This window comes from Oncorhynchus mykiss, chromosome 4 (genome assembly GCF_057628025.1).
Source record: "Oncorhynchus mykiss isolate SJ-2025 chromosome 4, ASM5762802v1, whole genome shotgun sequence".
Classification (NCBI taxonomy): domain Eukaryota; kingdom Metazoa; phylum Chordata; class Actinopteri; order Salmoniformes; family Salmonidae; genus Oncorhynchus; species Oncorhynchus mykiss.
Genome location: NC_143025.1, coordinates 8,810,487 through 8,832,500, shown reverse-complemented (window position 1 = coordinate 8,832,500; position 22,014 = coordinate 8,810,487). Strand labels below are relative to the sequence as shown.

The following is a 22,014-nucleotide window of genomic DNA, read 5'->3' as shown; positions in this document are numbered from 1 at the left end:
TTCTCTGTTTAGTGAGTCTGCCAGATCAGAGGCAGTAGGGATGACCAGGGATGTTCTCTGTTTAGTGAGTCCTCCAGATTAGAGGCAGTAGGGATGATCTCTTGATTATACCTTTATTTAACTAGGCAAGTCAGTTAAGAACAAATTCTTATTTTCAATGATGGCCTGGGAACAGTGGGTTAACTGCCTTGTTCAGGGGCAGAATGACATGTTTTTACCTTGTCAGCTCGGGGATTCGATCTTGCAACTTTTCGGTTACTAGTCCAATGCTCTAACCACTAGGCTACCCTGCCACCTCTACACTCTAACCACTAGGCTACCTGCCACCTCTACACTCTAACCACTAGGCTACCTGCCACCTCTACACTCTAACCACTAGGCTACCCTGCCACCTCTACACTCTAACCACTAGGCTACCTGCCGCCTCTACACTCTAACCACTAGGCTACCTGCCTCCCCATATGTGCGTGAATCGGAAGATTTTCCTGTCCTGCTACGCATTCAAAATGTACTATGGCTACAGGTTCATCTGCCTCACCTAAAGCCCATTCTGGTGGGAAGCTGCTATAGACCACCAAGTGCTAACAGTCAGTATCTGGATATCATATGTGAAATGCTTGATAATGTATGTGATATCAACGGAGAGGTACAGTGCCTTGCGAAAGTATTCGGCCCCCTTGAACTTTGCGACCTTTTGCCACATTTCAGGCTTCAAACATAAAGATATAAAACTGTATTTTTTTGTGAAGAATCAACAACAAGTGGGACACAATCATGAAGTGGAACGACATTTATTGGATATTTCAAACCTTTTTAACAATTCAAAACCTGAGAAATTGGGCGTGCAAAATTATTCAGCCCCCTTAAGTTAATACTTTGTAGCGCCACCTTTTGCTGCGATTACAGCTGTAAGTCGCTTGGGGTATGTCTCTATCAGTTTTGCACATCGAGAGACTGACATTTTTTAATATTGTAATATTGTTGTATTTGACATGTTTTATTGTAGATATGGAGTGGTGTAATTATGTATGATCCCTTAATGTGTTTGGACCCCCAGGAAGAGTAGCTGCTGCATTGGCAACAGGAACTAAAGGGGATCCATAATAAACCCCAGGAAAAGTAGCTGCTGCCTTGGCAACAGGAACTAATGGGGATCCGTAATAAACCCCAGGAAGAGTAGCTGCTGCCTTGGCAACAGGAACTAAAGGGGATCCATAATAAACCCCAGGAAAAGTAGCTGCTGCCTTGGCAACAGGAACTAATGGGGATCCATAATAAACCCCAGGAAAAGTAGCTGCTGCCTTGGCAACAGGAACTAATGGGGATCCATAATAAACCCCAGGAAGAGTAGCTGCTGCCTTGGCAACAGGATCTAATGGAGATCCATAATAAACCCCAGGAAGAGTAGCTGCTGCCTTGGCAGGAACTAATGGGGATCTATAATAAACCCCAGGAAGAGTAGCTGTTGCCTTGGCAGGAACTAATGGGGATCCATAATAAACCCCAGGAAGAGTAGCTGTTGCCTTGGCAGGAACTAATGGGGATCCATAATAAACCCCAGGAAGAGTAGCTGCTGACTTGGCAACAGGAACTAATGGGTTCCATAGTAAACCCCAGGAAGAGTAGCTGCTGCCTTGGCAACAGGAACTAATGGGGATCCATAAAAATCCCCAGGAAGAGTAGCTGCTGCCTTGGCAACAGGAATTAAATGGGGATCCATTGTAAACCCCAGGAAGAGTAGCTGCTGACTTGGCAACAGGAACTAATGGGGATCCATAATAAACCCCAGGAAGAGTAGCGCTGCCTTGGCAACAGGAACTAAAGGGGATCCATAATAAATCACAGGAAAAGTAGCTGCTGCCTTGGCAACAGGAACTAAAGGGGATCCATAATAAACCCCAGGAAAAGTAGCTGCTGCCTTGGCAACAGGAACTAATGGGGATCCATAATAAACAACAGGAAAAGTAGCTGCTGCATTGGCAACAGGAACTAATGGGGATCCATAATAAACCCCAGGAAAAGTAGCTGCTGCCTTGGCAACAGGAACTAATGGGGATCCATAATAAACCCCAGGAAAAGTAGCTGCTATATTGGCAACAGGAACTAAAGGGGATCCATAATAAACCCCAGGAAAAGTAGCTGCTGCCTTGGCAACAGGAACTAAAGGGGATCCATAATAAACCCCAGGAAGAGTAGCTGCTGCCTTGGCAGGAACTAATGGGGATCTATAATAAACCCCAGGAAGAGTAGCTGTTGCCTTGGCAGGAACTAATGGGGATCCGTAATAAACCCCAGGAAAAGTAGCTGCTGCCTTGGCAGGAACTAATGGGGATCCATAATAAACCCCAGGAAGAGTAGCTGTTGCCTTGGCAGGAACTAATGGGGATCCATAATAAACCCCAGGAAGAGTAGCTGCTGACTTGGCAACAGGAACTAATGGGTTCCATAGTAAACCCCAGGAAGAGTAGCTGCTGCCTTGGCAACAGGAACTAATGGGGATCCATAATAATACCCAGGAAGAGTAGCTGCTGCCTTGGCAACAGGAATTAAATGGGGATCCATAATAAACCCCAGGAAGAGTAGCTGCTGCCTTGGCAACAGGAACTAAAGGGGATCCATAATAAACCCCAGGAAAAGTAGCTGCTGCCTTGGCAACAGGAACTAAAGGGGATCCATAATAAACCCCAGGAAAAGTAGCTGCTGCCTTGGCAACAGGAACTAAAGGGGATCCATAATAAACAACAGGAAAAGTAGCTGCTGCCTTGGCAACAGGAACTAAAGGGGATCCATAATAAACCCCAGGAAAAGTAGCTGCTGCCTTGGCAACAGGAACTAAAGGGGATCCATAATAAACCCCAGGAAAAGTAGCTGCTGCCTTGGCAACAGGAACTAAAGGGGATCCATAATAAACCCCAGGAAAAGTAGCTGCTGCCTTGGCAACAGGAACTAAAGGGGATCCATAATAAACCCCAGGAAAAGTAGCTGCTGCCTTGGCAACAGGAACTAAAGGGGATCCATAATAAACCCCAGGAAAAGTAGCTGCTGCCTTGGCAGGAACTAATGGGGATCCATAATAAACCCCAGGAAGAGTAGCTGTTGCCTTGGCAGTAACTAATGGGGATCAATAATAAACCCCAGGAAGAGTAGCTGCTGACTTGGCAACAGGAACTAAAGGGGATCCATAATAAACCCCAGGAAAAGTAGCTGCTGCCTTGGCAACAGGAACTAAAGGGGATCCATAATAAACCCCAGGAAAAGTAGCTGCTGCCTTGGCAACAGGAACTAAAGGGGATCCATAATAAACCCCAGGAAAAGTAGCTGCTGCCTTGGCAACAGGAACTAAAGGGGATCCATAATAAACCCCAGGAAAAGTAGCTGCTGCCTTGGCAGGAACTAATGGGGATCCATAATAAACCCCAGGAAGAGTAGCTGTTGCCTTGGCAGTAACTAATGGGGATCCATAATAAACCCCAGGAAGAGTAGCTGTTGCCTTGGCAGGAACTAATGGGGATCCATAATAAACCCCAGGAAGAGTAGCTGTTGCCTTGGCAGTAACTAATGGGGATCCATAATAAACCCCAGGAAGAGTAGCTGCTGCCTTGGCAGTAACTAATGGGGATCCATAATAAACCCCAGGAAGAGTAGCTGCTGACTTGGCAACAGGAACTAATGGGTTCCATAGTTCCATAGTAAACCCCCTCTCTCTCTCTCTCTCTCTCTCGCCATCCCTCTCTCTCTCTCTCTCTCTCTCTCTCCATCCCTCTCTCTCTCCATCCCTCTCTCTCTATCCCACTCTCTCCATCCCTCTCTCCCTCTCTCCATCCCTCTCCATCTCTGTCTCTCCATCCCTCTCTCTCTCTATCCCTCTCTCTCTCCATCCCTCTCTCTCTCTCCATCCCAATCTCTCTCCATCCCCCCTCTCTCTCATCCCACTCTCTCTCCACCCATCCCTCTCTCTCTCCATCCCACTCTCTCTCTCATCCCAATCTCTCTCCATCCCATTCTCTCTCTCCATTCCATTCTCTCTCTCCATCCCTCTCTCTCTCTCCATCCTACTCTCTCTCCATTCCTCTCTCTCTCTCCATTCCACACTCTCTCTCCATCCTACTCTCTCTCTCATTCTACTGAGAGAATGGGTTGGAGAGAGAAAGTAGGATGAGAGAGAGTGTGGGATGGAGAGAGAGAGAGGGATGGAGAGAGTGTGGATGGAGAGAGAATGGGTTAGAGAGAGAGAGTCCGGTACGTCCTGTGTCTCCAGTGCGCCTCCCCAGTCAGGTCCGTCCTGTGCCTGCTCCACGCACTCGCCCTGATGTGCGTGTCACCAGTCCGGTGCCACCTGTACCGGCTCCACGCACAAGGCCTCCAGTGCGCATTCACAGTCCAGAGCTTCCGGCGACGGTCCACGGTGCGGAACCTCCTGCGACGGTCCATGGTGCGGAACCTCCTGCAGCGGTCCATGGTGCGGAACCTCCTGCAGCGGTCCATGGTGCGGAACCTCCAGCGACGGTCAACGGTCCGGAGCATCTAGGCATGGTGTCCAGTCCCGCTCCAAGGTCTGAGCCTTCCTCTGTGCCGGTGGCCAGTCCAGGCACAGAGTCCAGTCCAGCTCCAAGGTCTGAGCCTTCCTCTGTGCCGGTGGCCAGTCCAGGCACAGAGTCCAGTCCAGCTCCAAGGTCTGAGCCTTCCTCTGTGCCGGTGGCCAGTCCAGGCACAGAGTCCAGTCCCGCTCCAAGGCCGGAGCCTTCCTCTGCGCCGATGTCCAGTCTAGGCATGTCGTTCAGCCCGACGCCATGGTCGGATCCGGGGTCTGGAGGGTGGAAACGACCCACACCGGAGCTGCCAGCGACACTAGTCACCCCCCCCCCCCAACCCTTCCATTTGGTTTCAGGTTTTGCGGCCGGAGTCCGCACCTTTGGGGGGTGGGGGGTACTGTCACGCCCTGACCATAGAGAGCCCTTGTTTCTCTATGGTGTAGTAGGTCAGGGCGTCATGAGGGGGTGTTCTAGTTTAACATTTCTATGTTGGTGTTTTGGTTTGGTTCCCAATTAGAGGCAGCTGGTAATCGTCGCCTCTAATTGGGGATCATATTTAAGTAGCTTTTTTCCCAGCTGTGTTTGTGGGTTATTGTTTTGTGTTTGTGCACCACGTATTCACGTTTCGTTGTTTGTTTATTGATTTATTGTTTTTGCTTAAAGTTTCACTTTGAAATAAATATGTGGAACTCAACATCCGCTGCGCCTTGGTCTGTCTCTCCACACGATCGTGACACTCTCCATCCTACTCTCTCTCCATCCCTCTCTCTCTCTCTCCATCCCAATCGCTCTCCATCCCACTTTCTCTCATCCCACTCTCTCTCTCCATCCTACACTCTCTCCATCCCTCTCTCTCTCTCTCCATCCCAATCGCTCTCCATCCCACTCTCTCTCATCCCACTCTCTCTCTCCATCCCTCTCTCTCTCTCTCTCTCCATCCCAATCGCTCTCCATCCCACTCTCTCTCCATCCCTCTCTCTCTCTCTCTCTCCATCCCAATCGCTCTCCATCCCACTCTCTCTCCATCCCTCTCTCTCTCTCTCTCTCCATCCCAATCGCTCTCCATCCCACTCTCTCTCATCCCACTCTCTCTCTCCATCCCTCTCTCTCTCTCTCTCTCCATCCCAATCGCTCTCCATCCCACTCTCTCTCATCCCACTCTCTCTCTCCATCCCTCTCTCTCTCTCTCTCTCCATCCCAATCGCTCTCCATCCCACTCTCTCTCATCCCACTCTCTCTCTCCATCCCTCTCTCTCTCTCTCTCTCCATCCCAATCGCTCTCATCCCACTCTCTCTCTCCATCCTACTCTCTCTCCATCCCTCTCTCTCTCTCTCTCTCCATCCCAATCGCTCTCCATCCCACTCTCTCTCATCCCACTCTCTCTCTCCATCCTACTCTCTCTCTCCATCCTACTCTCTCTCTGCTCATCTGCCTGTTGCTCTCTCTCTTTCTCTCCATCTCTCTCTCTGAATCTACCTCTCTGCCTCTCCCCCTCTCTCTCTGTTCATATCCCTCTCTCTCTCTCTCTTTCTCTGCCTCTCCCTTTCTTTCTTTCCGCCTCCTCCTTTCTGCCTCTATCCTTCTCTTCCCCTCTCTCTCTGTTCATATCCCTCTCTCTCTCTTTCTCTCCATCTCTCTCTCTGAATCTACCTCTCTGCCTCTCCCCCTCTCTCTCTGTTCATATCTCTCTCTCTCTCTCTGTTCATATCTCTCTCTCTCTCACCCTCTCTCTCCCCCTCTCTGCCCTCTCGCTCCCCCTCTCTGCCCTCTCTCTCCCCCTCTCTGCCCTCTCTCTCTCTCTCTCTCTGTTCATATCTCTCTCTCTCTCTCACCCTCTCTCTCCCCCTCTCTCTTTGTGCAGTGCTGTGACACACTGGTCCTAATTGCTCTTTCCCCTCTCTGGTGGATAAATCCCAGCGTTATCTCTCAGGAATCCATGTCATCTCCAGGAGCCTGCCCTCACCGGCCAGATGTTAGAGTTGTTAGCATTAATGAGGCAATCTGGGATTGGAAAAGCAACAGACTGGTCAGCCCGGCACCGCTACTTGTTTTGGTAAAAGCTGAGTGATTGGACTCACTCTCAAATTCATAGACAGTCAAAGCTATGGATGGATGGACTGACCCTATAGTTTTTCAACCATGTTTTGAAGCTATACAGTATTTACAAACAATGAAGTAAAACAAGTTTATAATATGGGTTATGATGCAGTACGACCGTTAAACTAAAGCTCATGAGGCATTTCTAAGTTATATTCTTCAACAGTCAATGGCAATTTATAATTAATTTGAAAGTCAAAAAAATGTAGATCCGAATCCCGGATTGCCCCTTTAACCTCTCTGCTCTGGCTCTGTCGCACACGTCACTCTGCTGTCGCTGACTGCTGTCTGTCTGCCACTTTTACAGGACAGGGACGAACAGCTGGTCGGCCGGCCCAAAAAACAGACAGTACTTTACTGCCATTAGCCCTGTTGGACACTCCACATCCACCTGCTGCCCAGCTAGAATCACTAGCCCTGTTGGACACTCCACATCCACCTGCTGCCCAGCTAGAACCACTAGCCCTGTTGGACACTCCACATCCACCTGCTGCCCAGCTAGAACCACTAGCCCTGTTGGACACTCCACATCCACCTGCTGCCCAGCTAGAACCACTAGCCCTGTTGGACACTCCACATCCACCTGCTGCCCAGCTAGAACCACTAGCCCTGTTGGACACTCCACATCCACCTGCTGCCCAGCTAGAACCACTAGCCCTGTTGGACACTCCACATCCACCTGCTACCCAGCTAGAACCACTAGCCCTGTTGGACACTCCACATCCACCTGCTGCCCAGCTAGAACCACTAGCCCTGTTGGACACCTTGTGGTCCACACAGGAATCAAACCTAAAACCTTGTGGTCCACACAGGAATCAAACCTAAAACCTTGTGGTCCGCACAGGAATCAAACCTAAAACCTTGTGTTCCGCACAGGAATCAAACCTAAAACCTTGTGGTCCACACAGGAATCAAACCTACAACCTTGTGTTCCACACAGGAATCAAACTTAAAACCTTGTGTTCCACACAGGAATCAAACCTACAACTTATTTATCTGATGCTTTCAGCAAATAGGGCAAACAGGTGGAATGGCAGTATTATAAGTACATCTCTCTCTCTCTCTCCTTGTCCCGGGGGGGGGGTTGATGTTTATGTGGGTAAGGTGGAGAGAGGTTAGAAAGTACAGGAGAGGCCGAGAGAAGAGTTCCAGGGCAAAGTGGGGGGAAAAAGTGATTTAAAATAGATGAAAAGAAGCTTAGATCAATCAGAACAGAAAGGGATCATAACTGTGCTGGATACTTATCTGTGATGTTCTCTCTCTGCAGAGCAGACAGAGGCAGAGACAGAGACAGAGACAGAGAGAGAGAGAGACAGAGGCAGAGACAGAGGCAGAGACAGAGGCAGAGACAGAGGCAGAGGCAGAGGCAGAGACAGAGGCAGAGGCAGAGACAGAGGCAGAGACAGAGGCAGAGACAAAGACAGAGAGAGACAGGGAGAGAGACAGAGGCAGAGGCAGAGGCAGAGACAGAGAGGGGTCTAAGCTCCACAGCCCAAATGAACATTCATTCAGTCTGGTTGCCTAGTAGCAGGACCCCACCTATAGAAAGGAAGCTCAAAAGGCTGATCGGCAACAAACTCAGTAACGCTAACATTTCGATGGCTCTCTATCATGGCTCAGATATGTTCTTTGCACATGATCCTTTTCAGCACAGATCCAGCAACAACGGTGGATGTGTGACCAGGCCAGCTCAGTACAGCCTGGTTTGGCTCAACTCAGTTAAGTAGTGTGAAAAGCCCTTTAACGTACCTTGCAGGGCGACATGTACAACATTTACCATAAACCTAATTGTAATCTGGCAGCGTGATTTCATTTGAAACTTTTCTTCAACAATGTGCATTATAAACACATTGTTGTTGCACTAGGAAAATCAACGGTGCCCCTCTATACCAATACCAATCTCTAGAACGAGATATGTTGATCTGCTGATCTGGTTCTGCTGTCCATCTGTGTGGATTGACCCAGCCAGATGTTCTGGTTCTGCTGTCCATCTGTGTGGATTGACCCAGTCAGATGTTCTGGTTCTGCTGTCCATCTATGTGGATTGACCCAGCCAGATGGTCTGGTTCTGCTGTCCATCTGTGTGGATTGACCCAGCCAGATGTTCTGGTTCTGCTGTCTATCTGTGTGGATTGACCCAGCCAGATGGTCTGGTTCTAATGTCCATCTGTGTGGATTGACCCAGTCAGATGGTCTGGTTCTGCTGTCTATCTGTGTGGATTGACCCAGCCAGATGGTCTGGTTCTACAGTTCATCTGTGTGGTTTGACCCAGCCAGAGGGTCTGGTTCTGCTGTCTATCTGTGTGGATTGACCCAGCCAGATGGTCTGGTTCTGCTGTCCATCTGTGTGGATTGACCCAGGCAGATGGTCTGGTTCTGCTGTCTATCTGTGTGGATTGACCCAGCCAGATGGTCTGGTTCTGCTGTCTATCTGTGTGGATTGACCCAGCCAGATGGTCTGGTTCTGCTGTCTATCTATGTGGATTGACCCAGCCAGATGGTCTGGTTCTACAGTTCATCTGTGTGGTTTGACCCAGCCAGAGGGTCTGGTTCTGCTGTCTATCTGTGTGGATTGACCCAGCCAGATGGTCTGGTTCTGCTGTCTATCTGTGTGGATTGACCCAGCCAGATGGTCTGGTTCTGCTGTCTATCTGTGTGGATTGACCCAGCCAGATGGTCTGGTTCTGCTGTCTATCTGTGTGGATTGACCCAGCCAGATGGTCTGGTTCTGCTGTCTGTCTGTGTGGATTGACCCAGCCAGATGTTCTGGTTCTGCTGTCTGTCTGTGTGGATTGACCCAGCCAGATGGTCTGGTTCTGCTGTCTGTCTGTGTGGATTGACCCAGCCAGATGGTCTGGTTCTGCTGTCTATCTGTGTGGATTGACCCAGCCAGATGGTCTGGTTCTGCTGTCTATCTGTGTGGATTGACCCAGCCAGATGGTCTGGTTTTGCTGTCTATCTGTGTGGATTGACCCAGCCAGATGGTCTGGTTCTGCTGTCTATCTGTGTGGATTGACCCAGCCAGATGGTCTGGTTCTGCTGTCTATCTGTGTGGATTGACCCAGCCAGATGGTCTGGTTCTGCTGTCTATCTGTGTGGATTGACCCAGCCAGATGGTCTGGTTCTGCTGTCTATCTGTGTGGATTGACCCAGCCAGATGGTCTGGTTCTGCTGTCTGTCTGTGTGGATTGACCCAGCCAGATGTTCTGGTTCTGCTGTCTGTCTGTGTGGATTGACCCAGCCAGATGGTCTGGTTCTGCTGTCTGTCTGTGTGGATTGACCCAGCCAGATGGTCTGGTTTTGCTGTCTGTCTGTGTGGATTGACCCAGCCAGATGGTCTGGTTCTGCTGTCTATCTGTGTGGATTGACCCAGCCAGATGGTCTGGTTCTGCTGTCTGTCTGTGTGGATTGACCCAGGCAGATGGTCTGGTTCTGCTGTCTATCTGTGTGGATTGACCCAGCCAGATGGTCTGGTTCTGCTGTCTATCTGTGTGGATTGACCCAGCCAGATGGTCTGGTTCTGCTGTCTATCTGTGTGGATTGACCCAGCCAGATGGTCTGGTTTTGCTGTCTATCTGTGTGGATTGACCCAGGCAGAAGTGTGTGGAAGGTTCATGCCATAAATCAATCAGTTAGCCTAGATATGCACAAATGAAACTGAGACTGAGACCTAAATCTTTGCCTTGGAACACAGTGGAAATTATTGAGATTTTTTTTCTCCCTCAAATTGAAAAGGATAATCATATAAGAAACAAAGTAGGTCCACAATACCAGTATTTCAAATAGTTTTTAGATGATTGTCACTCACAGTTATTTACAAAAGCAACTTCCGCACTAGCTACATCATCATGATGTCACTAACTACCCTTCCATCCTGAGACAGCAGTGGTGAGGTTTTACTTGAACCCCTTAACTACCCTTCCATCCTGAGACAGCAGTGGTAAGGTTTTACTCTAACCTCCTAACTACCCTAACTACCCTCCCATCCTGAGACAGCAGTGGTAAGGTTTTACTCTAACCTCCTAACTACCCTTCCATCCTGAGACAGCAGTGGTAAGGATTTACTCTAACCTCCTAACTACCCTAACTACCCTCCCATCCTGAGACAGCAGTGGTGAGGTTTTACTCTAACCCCCTAACTACCCTTCCATCCTGAGACAGCAGTGGTAAGGTTTTACTCTAACCCCCTAACTACCCTCCCATCCTGAGACAGCAGTGGTGAGGTTTTACTTTAACCCCCTAACTACCCTCCCATCCTGAGACAGCAGTGGTAAGGTTTTACTCTAACCCCCTAACTACCCTCCCATCCTGAGACAGCAGTGGTAAGGTTTTACTCTAACCCCCTAACTACCCTAACTACCCTCCCATCCTGAGACAGCAGTGGTAAGGTTTTACTCTAACCCCCTAAGTACCCTCCCATCCTGAGACAGCAGTGGTGAGGTTTTACTTTAACCCCCTAACCCCCTAACTACCCTCCCATCCTGAGACAGCAGTGGTAAGGTTTTACTCTAACCCCCTAACTACCCTCCCATCCTGAGACAGCAGTGGTAAGGTTTTACTTTAACCCCCTAACTACCCTCCCATCCTGAGACAGCAGTGGTGAGGTTTTACTTTAACCATATTTACCAAATAAACGAAAGTAAAAAAAAAAATTGTTTTAAGTAACACAATAAAATAACAACAAGGCTGTATACAGGGGAGGGGGTACCGGTACCGAGTCAATGTGCGGGGGTACAGGTTAGCTGAGGTAATTTGTACATGTAGGTAGGGGTGAAGTGACTATGCATAGATAATAAACAGCGAGTAGCAGCAGTGTAAAAAAAAATTATAGAGGGGGGGGTGTCAATTTAAATAATCTGGTTGCCATTTGGTTAATTGTTCAGCAGTCTTATGGCTTGGGGGTAGAAGCTGTTAAGGAGCCTTTTGGTGCTAGACTTGACGCTCCGGTACCGTAGAGAAAACAGTCTAGTCTTGGGTGACTGGAGTCTTTGACAATTTTTGGGGCTTTCCTCTGAAACCGCCTTGTATAGGGGTCCTGGATGGCAGGAAGCTTGGTCCCAGTGATGTACTGGGCCATACGCACTACCCTCTGTAGCGCCTGACGGTCAGATGCCGAGCAGTTGCCGTACCAGGCGGTGATGCAACCGGTCAGGATGCTTTCAATGGTGCAGCTGTAGAACTCTTTGAGGATCGGGGGAGCCAAATCTTTTCAGTCTCCTGATTGGGAAAAGGTGTATTCGTGCCCTTTTCATGACTGTCTTGGTGTGTTTGGACCATGATAGTTTGTTGGTGATGCAGACACTAAGGAACTTGAAACTCGTGACCGCGGCTCCACTACAACCCTGTCAATGTTAATGGGGGCCTGTTCGGCCCGCCTTTTCCTGTAGTCCACGATCATCTCCTTTGTTGTGTTAACATTGAGGGAGAGGTTGTTGTCCAGGCACCACACGGCCAGGTCTCTGACCTCCTCGCTGTCTCATCGTTGTCGGTGATCAGTCCTACCACTGTTGTGTCGTCAGCAAACCTAATGACGGTTGTTGGAGTCCTGTTTGTCCACGCAGTGTGGGTGAGGAGGGAGTACAGGAGCGGACTAAGAATGCACCCCTGGGGGGCCCCAGTATTGAGGATCAGCGTAGCAGACGTGCTGTTGCCTACCCTTACCACCTGGGGGCGGCCCGTCAGGAAGTCCAGGATCCAGTTGCAGAGGGAGGTGTTATGTCCCAGGGATCCTTAGCTTAGTGATGAGCTTTGTTGGCACTATGGTGTTGAACTCTCAACTGTAGTCAATGAACAGCATTCTCACATAGGTGTTCCTCTTGCCCAGGTGGGAAAGGGCAGTGTGGAGTGCGATTGAGATTGCATCATCTGTGAATCTGTTGGGGCGGTATGTGAATTGGAGTGGGTCTATGGTATCTGGGAGGATGCTGTTGATGTGAGTCATGACCAGCCTTTCAAAGTACTTCATGGCTACCGACGTGAGTGCTATGGAGCGGTAATCTTTAGGCAGGTTACCTTCGGTTACCTTCGCTTCCTTGGGCACTGGGACTATGGTGGACTACTTAAAACATGTAGCTATTACAGTTTTCAAGCCCTGCCACATCTGACCAGAGTCAGAGCCGGTGTAGTAGGATTCAATCTTAATCCTGTAATGACGATTTGCTCGTTTGATGGTTCGTCTGAGGGCATAGCGGGATTTCTTATAAGCGTCCGGATTAGTGTCCCGCTCCTTGAAAGCGGCAGCTCTAGCCTTTAGCTCGATGCGGATGTTGCCTGTAATCCATGTCTTCTGGTTGCGATATGTACATATGGTCACTGTGGGGATGACGTCGTCGATACATTTATGGATGAAGCCGATGACTGAGGTGATATACTCCTCCGCGAAATGAGGTAAAATGGATTTAAGTTTGCCTGCAATAAAGTCCCCGGCCACTAGGAGTGCTGCTTCTGAATGAGCATGTTCTTGTTTGCTTATGGCCTTATACAGCTGGTTGAGTGCAGTCTTAGAGTCAGCATTGGTTTGTGGTGGTACATTTTTTTTTAACCTTTATTTAACTAGGCAACAACTCTACCTCATGCGAGCAATATCTCAAGACTTCTTTAATAGGTACCGGAGTGCCAAGTCTAGGTCCAAGAGGCTTCTAAACAGCTTCTACCCACAAGCCATAAGAGTCCTGAACATCTAATCAAATCGTTACTATTTGCATTGCCGCCCCTACTACTCTCTGTTATTATCTATGCATAGTCACTTTAATAACTCTACCTACATGTACATATTACCTCAATTACCTCGACTCACCGGTTCCCACGCACATTAACTCTGTACTGGTACCCCCTGTATATAGCCTCCACATTGACTCTGTACTGGTACCCCCTGTATATAGCCTCCACATTGACTCTGTACCGGTACCCCCTGTATATAGCCTCCACATTGACTCTGTACTGGTACCCCCTGTATATAGCCTCCACATTGACTCTGTACTGGTACTCCCTGTATATAGCCTCCACATTGACTCTGTACCGGTACCCCCTGTATATAGCCTCCACATTGACTCTGTACCGGTACCCCCTGTACATAGTCTCCACATTGACTCTGTACCGTAATACCCTGTATATAGCCTCCACATTGACTCTGTACCGGTACCCCCTGTACATAGTCTCCACATTGACTCTGTACCGTAATACCCTGTATATAGCCTCCACATTGACTCTGTACTGGTACCCCCTGTATATAGCCTCCACATTGACTCTGTACCGGTACCCCCTGTATATAGCCTCACTATTGTTATTTTACTGCTGCTCTTTAATTATTTGTTACTTTTATTTATTTTCTATTTTTAGGTATTTTTCTAAAAACTGCATTGTTGGTGAAGGGCTTGTAAGTAAGCATTTCTATGTAAGTTGTTGTACACCTGTACACCTACACCTGTTGTATTCGGCCTATTTGACAAATAAAATGTGGTTTGATTAGACATGGCACAGCAGCTGTTATCCTGAGACAGCAGTGGTAAGGTTTTACTTTAACCTCAAAACAACACATATCATTATGTCACAGCTTAAACTCACTTCAGAGCTGCGCGGACAGCTGGCATGATGACTGTGTAGTTAGCGTCCTGTCCTGATTTCCCACTCTCACATCATTTCAATCACTCTACAGTTGAGTTGTGAGTGGTGAGTGCCACCCTCCCCCTCCTACCTTCCCTTGTCCTCCCCCCTCCCTCCAAACACCCTCACATTAGACTAATTGTGAGGTCATAATCCCACCTGATGTGTGCTTCTAATATTTTGAACGGTCATGTTAACCTATTTTGATTACCCCATTTTCAAAAAGCCCCGACCTAACTCTATCGGCCCGGCCTGCTGCACTCTCTCTCTGTGTAATCCGATGGCCTCACTAAATGATAAAAAAAAAAGTATAATTCAGAAGAGTGGAAAAACCCCACTGTATCTCACATCAGGACAGAAAGATAGGATACTACAGGCCAGTGTAAATGTCCTGATGTTAGAGCAGAGAGAGAGAGGGAACTCAAGGTTAAAGTGATACAAGAAAAAAACCTGTTATGTGTGTGATGATGAAAAGATAGAATTCTGGAACAAACGGACTTGTTTCAGTGTTCCTTAAAGAACACACCTTCAGTTTGGACATTCACTCCTCATTATATCGTCTCCCGTTTTGGTGGCTTCAATTTGATTTTCCTTTGTAACTATAACATTGATAAGATTCCTACAAAAGCATCTGCTTTTCATAGACAAGTGTTCATAGCGTGGTAATTAATATAGAAACATATTTTTTCACACACACACACACACACACACACACACACACACACACACACACACACAGGACTAGACATTTTGTGGCCAAATGACATATCATTATTGAGCCAGAAAAAAACCTGAGCATAAAAGATCAGTGCTAGCAGTATTAGTGGGATATGAATATGCATGCCATCAGTATTAGTGGGATATGAATATGCATGCCAGCAGTATTAGTGGGATATGAACATGCATGCCATCAGTATTAGTGGGATATGAATATGCATGCCGGCAGTATTAGTGGGATATGAATATGCATGCCGGCAGTATTAGTGGGATATGAATATGCATGCCAGCAGTATTAGTGGGATATGAATATGCATGCCAGCAGTATTAGTGGGATATGAACATGCATGCCAGCAGTATTAGTGGGATATGAATATGCATGCCAGCAGTATTAGTGGGATATGAATATGCATGCCGGCAGTATTAGTGGGGTATGAATATGCATGCCGGCAGTATTAGTGGGATATGAATATGCATGCCAGCAGTATTAGTGGGGTATGAATATGCATGCCAGCAGTATTAGTGGGATATGAATATGCATGCCAGCGGTATTAGTGGGGTATGAATATGACTGGAACTGCAAAATGAATATGCATGCCAGCAGTCAAATCTAAATACTGTATTTAAATTTGACTGGTATGTATCTTTGACCTTTACTTTGGACCAATTGCTAACCCAGTCAAGACCCAATAGGTCAGAGGGTAGGGTACAATTAAACCCCTAAGAGGTTTTCTAATATGATCTAAGATATCCAAACAGTAGATTTGTACTTTGATAACACCACAAACATGTATTTTCTTAGCCAAACTGAGTTTACACTTAGTCAGATAGTATATTTTTTAAATCATAATAGTGTATTGGATAGGATATGTAAACTCCGAGAGGCCTAATCTAACCAGACACAATCAATTAACCAATAGATCAATCAAATTGATCAACAATGATTGATACAGATTTTCTGAACAATTACCTAAAATCACTGTACGGATGAATGATCCAGAATCCTGCAGACTTCACACGTTCCCTCTCGTGCTCCACGGCCCTCTCGCTCCCCAACATTCTCAGAGAGAACTTGTTGACTCCTGGTTGTAGCATCGCTCCGAACTGCCGGTGCATGAAACCCGCCCGATACAACTGCTCTACTTCGTCTGGCATGATCGGTTCGGTTCCTTCTAACTTGATTAAAGTGGACTGATCGAAGACGGACGAGCGGCGGTGTGCGCTAGCACTGCGACCAACGGAATCCTGCGCTCCCTGTTCGGCCCCAGAACCAGTCTCTCCTCCGGGGTAACTCTCCTCGTTAGCGCCGGCGTCTACCTCGGGGATCAGCCTCCGCTGCTCCGCTGGATCTGACCCAATAGTGTGCCGACCAGTGATGGAAGAGCGGTTACCTCTAAAAAGACGACAGTCCCCGTTTAAGTTGGTCTTAACGGCAACGTCCGTTTCAAAGTCTCCGGCGGTTCCGCTCTTGGGGTCCCTGTCTCTGTTTCTCTTAGAGCTGCTGGCGGGGGAAGGAGATCCAGGAAGGAGAAGAGGCTTCAGCCTGATACCGGCACTTTTCTTGTTTGTGTCCTTGTCGCCACCACCGTATTCTCCTCCGTCGTCAATCATCACAGAGACAGAGCCTCTTTGGCCAATGTTTTGCGGCAAGCTGTACAGCCTTTTGCGCATGGAAGAATGAAACCTATCCATTATGGGTAGGCCTATTGAAGAAAGGATGATACAGACGCTCACTAGCCTGGGCTAAAAAATAAAACGCGTTTGAAAATGAAACAAGAATATATGAGCTGTGATGATAACAAATCATATATTTCATAAACTCAAACGGCTCAGGATACCAAAAGCAGTGACGGCGTTCTGCAGCAGGACAGGAACAGGTCGAATCTTACTTGACACTTGGAACGTGCTGCTTCCTGCTCTCCCGGTTGCAACAGTTTGTACCGCTTCGGCGCGACGGTCATATTAGGGTGCATGACCAGTAAATCGATGAATGACGTCCAGGTATCCAGGTGTTGCTAAATCAGAGTGTTGCCTAGATGATGACAACAGATCGGAGTGCTGATGCTGCCTGCATGCTGACTGCTCTGAGCGTCGGACGTGCCAGCCGGAGACAGTCAGGATGGATGCTGGCTGGTGGCTAAACTGAGGTCCTCAATGACATAGCATGATCACTCTTCTGATTCTCCTCCTCCCCAAATATTTATATCCCTGGCTAGCTTAGCTGTCAATAGGAAAAGAATGACACGCTTCCTTCCACGCAGTCAGTCAGTCAGTCAGTCCTCACCAGTTTGCATTCAAAGACCGCTGGCTGGTGTGTGTGCTGACATCACGGTTCCATCCCTGTAGTGCTCTCTAATAACGTGGATATTAATGGGGCTAATTTACCGGGTTGCCATAGGAGCGCTGCACGAGGATAGACAGGACAGCACATGCACTCAGCATCCCAGTCCAGGCAGGATTATGGAGGATATAATTTATAAACTCCCTGCGGTTGCTGATGACAGATTTTCTGTTATTGTAAATGATAAACGATAGGCTACCCACACGCTAAACAGCCCATTGTCTTTAGGACTGTAATTGATCAGTTAAAGCAATATTGACCATAATTATTGAAGCAAGCGCTACTTTCCACAATGCACTTTCATTGGTTTGAGATCCTGGGAAAAGTTATATGGTTGTATGCAGGTGACAACTATACAATGGTCAGAAGGTGTGGGGTCAATTCCATTCAATTCAGTCTACATACACAGGAAAATAGAAACATTTTGGAATTTGAATTTTCAGTTTACTTCCTGAATTCACTGGACTGAAATGGAATTGACCCCACCCCTGCAGATCATACAGAACTATAATGTCTGGCTCAGCAAATGGCACCATCAAAAGTAGTGCATTATATAGGGAATAGGGTGCCATTTGGGACTGGCACCTGAGAACACTGAATAGTCTGTGGTGGTGTTATCCCTGATGATCTCATTCCAGACAAAGTATGCATCGCAAATGGTATCCTATTACCTAGGTACAGAGCATTCGGAAAGTATTCAGACCCCTTGACTTTTTCCACGTTTTCTTATGTTACAGCTTTATTCAAAAATTTATTAAATATTGTCCCCCCCCCCCCCCCCCCCTCATCAATCTACACACAATACCCCCATAATGACAAAGCAAAAACAGGTTTGTAGAATTTCTTTGCAAATTAAAAAAAATACAAAAATAATGAAATATCACATTTACGTAAGTATTCAGACCCTTTACTCAGTACTTTGTTGAAGCATCTTGACAGTGATTACAGCCTCGAGTCTTCTTGGGTATGAAGCTACAAGCTTGGCACACCTGTAACTTTACCTACATGTACATATTACCTCAATTACCTCGACTAACCGGTGCCCCCGCACATAGACTCTGTACCGGTACCCCCTGTTAATAGTCTCGCTACTGTTATTTTACTACAGCTCTTTAATGAACTATTCTGGTATATTTATATTTTACTTATCTATTTTCTACATATTTCTCTTAAAACTACATTGTTGGTTAAGGGCTTGTATTCGGCATGTGACAAATAACATTTGACTTGGGGAGATTCTGCCATTCTTCTCTGCAGATCCTCTCAAGTTCTATCAGGTTGGATGGGGAATGTCGCTACACAGCTATTTTCAGGTCTCTCCAGAGATGTTCGATCGGGTTCAAGTCCCGGCTCTGGCTGGGCCACTCAAGGACATTCAGAGACTTGTCCCGAAGCCACTCCTGCGTTGTCTAGGCTGTTAGCTTAGGTTTGTTGTCCTGTTGGAAGGTGAACCATCGCCCCAGTCTTAGGTCCTGAGCGCTCTGGGGTAGGTTTTCATCAAGGAACACTCTGTACTTTGCTTCATTCATCTTTCCTTCGATTCTGACTAGTCTCCCAGTCCCTGCCGCTGAAATACATCCCCACAGCATGATGCTGCCACCCCCATGCTTCACCATAGGGGTGGTGTCAGGTTTCCTCCAGACACAACGCTTGGCATTCAGGCCAAACGGTTCAATCTTGGTTTCATCAGACTAGAGAATCTTGTTTTTCATGGTCTGAGAGTCCTTTAGGTGCCTTTTGGCAAACTCCAAGCGGGCTGTCATGTGCCTTTTTCCTGAGGAGTGGCTTCCGTCTGTCAACTCTACCATAAAGAACAATTGGTGGAGTGCTGCAGAGATGGTTGTCCATCTGGAAGGTTCTCCCATCTCCACAGAGGAACACTGGGGCTCTGTCAGAGTGACCATCGGGTTCTTGGCACCTCCCTGACCAAGGCCTTTCTCTTCCGATTGCTTAGTTTGGCCAGGATGACAGCTCTAGGAAGAGTCTTGGTGGTTCTAAACTTCTTCCATTTAAAAATGATGGACGCCACTGTGTTCTTGGGGACCTTCAATGCTGCAGACATTTTTGGTACCCTTCCCCAGATCTGTGCCTCAACACAATCCTGTCTCGGAGCTGCTCTACGAACAATTCCTTTTACCTCATGGCTTAGTGTGTATTGTGTGTAGATTGTTCTGACATGCACTGTCAACTGTGGGACCTTATATAGACAGGTGTGTGCCTTTCCAAATCATGTCCAATCAATTGAATTTAACACAGGTGCACTCCAATCAAGTTGTAGAAACATCTCAAGGATGATCAATCGAAGCTCAATTTTCGATTGTCTCATAGCACAGGGTCTGAATACTTATGTAAATAAGGTATTTATGTTTTGTAATACATTTGCAAAAAGTATAAAAAACCTGTTTTTACTTTTTCATTATGGGGTATTGTGATGTCATTATGGGGTATTGTGATGTCATTATGGGGTATTGTGATGTCATTATGGGGTATTGTGTGTAGATTGATGAGGGGAAAAAATGATGTAATACATTTTAGAATAAGGCTGTAACGTAACAAAATGTGGAAAGGGGAATTACTGCCTCTAGACTTGCAGTATGGCCTGGAGTCATTGTATTGTGTGTGTTTGTGTGTATTCATTATAACATATGTGATGTACTTTAGTCCAGACGTTGTACTCTGTTAAATTAAAAGGTTCTGCCAGATAGCTGACTCCCTATACGGGATAAAAGGTTCTGTCAGATAGCTGACTCCCTATACAGGATAAAAGGTTCTGCCAGATAGCTGACTCCCTATACAGGATAAAAGGTTCTGCCAGATAGCTGACTCCCTATACGGGATAAAAGGTTCTGCCAGATAGCTGACTCCCTATACAGGATAAAAGGTTCTGCCAGATAGCTGACTCCCTATACAGGATAAAAGTTTCTGCCAGATAGCTGACTCCCTATACGGGATAAAAGGTTCTGCCAGATAGCTGACTCCCTATACAGGATAAAAGGTTCTGCCAGATAGCTGACTCCCTATACGGATAAAAGGTTCTGCCAGATAGCTGACACCCGAAATGGGATAAAAGATTCTGCCAGATAGCTGACACCCTATGTGGGAAAATAGTGCCCCCTTCAGTTGTACTGCTGCCATTTGGTCTGGATAGAAGATATTAGGATTTAGTGTGCATCCCAAATGACACCCTATATTCCCTATAAAGTGCACTGCTTAGACCAGGGCCCATAGGTCTATGGAGTGGACTGCTTTAGACCAGGGCCCATAAGGCTGTAGAGTGCACTGCCTCAGACCAGGGCCCATGAGGCTATATAGTGAAATGTTTTAGACCAGGGCCCATAAGGCTATAGAGTGAACTGCTTTGGACCAGGGCCCAAAAAGGCTATATAGTACATTGTTTTAGACCAGGGCCCATAAGGCTATATAGTACATTGTTTTAGACCAGGCCCCATAAGGCTATATAGTGCATTGTTTTGGACCAGGGCCCATAAGGGTATATAGTGAACTGCTTTAGACCAGGGCCCATAAGAATATATAGTACATTGTTTTAGACCAGGGCCCATAAGGCTATATAGTGAACCTCTTTAGACCAGGGCCCATAAGGCTATATAGTGGATTGTTTTGGACCAGGGCCCATAAGGCTATATAGTGAACTGCTTTAGACCAGGGCCCATAAGTAAATATAGTGAACTGCTTTAGACCAGGGCCCATAAGGCTATATAGTGAACTGCTTTAGACCAGGGCCCATAAGGCTATATAGTGGATTGTTTTGGACCAGGGCCCATAAGGCTATATAGTGAACTGCTTTAGACCAGGGCCCATAAGTATATATAGTGAACCGCTTTAGACCAGGGCCCATAAATATATATAGTGAACTGCTTTAGACCAGGGCCAAAATGCTATATAGTGCATTGTTTTGGACCAGGGCCTATAAGGCTATATAGTGAACTGCTTTAGACCAGGGCCCATAAGTATATATAGTGAACTGCTTTAGACCAGGGCACATAAGGCTATAGAGTGAACTTCTTTAGACCGAGGCCAATAAGGCTATATAGTGCATTATTTTGGACCAGGGCCCATAAGGCTATATAGTGAATTGCTTTAGACCAGGGCCCATAAGTATATATAGTACATTGTTTTAGACCAGGGCCCATAAGGCTACATAGTGAACTACTTTAGAACAGGGCCCATAAGGCTATAGAGTGAACTTCTTTAGACCGGGGCCCATAAGGCTATATAGTACATTGTTTTAGACCAGGGCCCATAAGGCTATATAGTACATTGTTTTAGACCAGGGCCCATAAGGCTATATAGTGAACTGCTTTAGACCAGGGCCCATAAGAATATATAGTACATTGTTTTAGACCAGGTCCCATAAGGCTATAGAGTGAACTGCTTTAGACCAGGGCCCATAAATATATATAGTGAACTGCTTTAGACCAGGGCCGAGATGCTATATAGTGCATTGTTTTGGACCAGGGCCCATAAGGCTATATAGTGAACTGCTTTAGACCAGGGCCCATAAGTATATATAGTGAACTGCTTTAGACCAGGGCACATAAGGCTATATAGTACATTGTTTTACACCAGGGCCCATAAGGCTATGTAGTGCATTGTTTTGGACGAGGGCCCATAAGGCCAAAGAGTGAACTGCTAATGACCAGGGCCCATAAGGCTATTGAGTGAACTGCTTTGGACCAGGGCCTAAAAAGGCTATATAGTACATT

The 22,014-nt window shown here is 47.0% G+C and overlaps 1 protein-coding gene across 1 annotated transcript in view; it reads right to left on the bottom strand.

The window, feature by feature from the left end:
* Positions 1-17,214, bottom strand: part of LOC110522714 (potassium/sodium hyperpolarization-activated cyclic nucleotide-gated channel 4-like) — a 59,847-nt gene extending 42,633 nt beyond the window's left edge. The window contains 1 exon segment of the mRNA XM_090231060.1: positions 15,920-17,214. Coding sequence (XP_090087186.1) covers positions 15,920-16,641 — 722 coding nt within the window. The 5' untranslated portion in view covers positions 16,642-17,214.
* Positions 17,215-22,014: the final 4,800 nt, after the last annotated feature.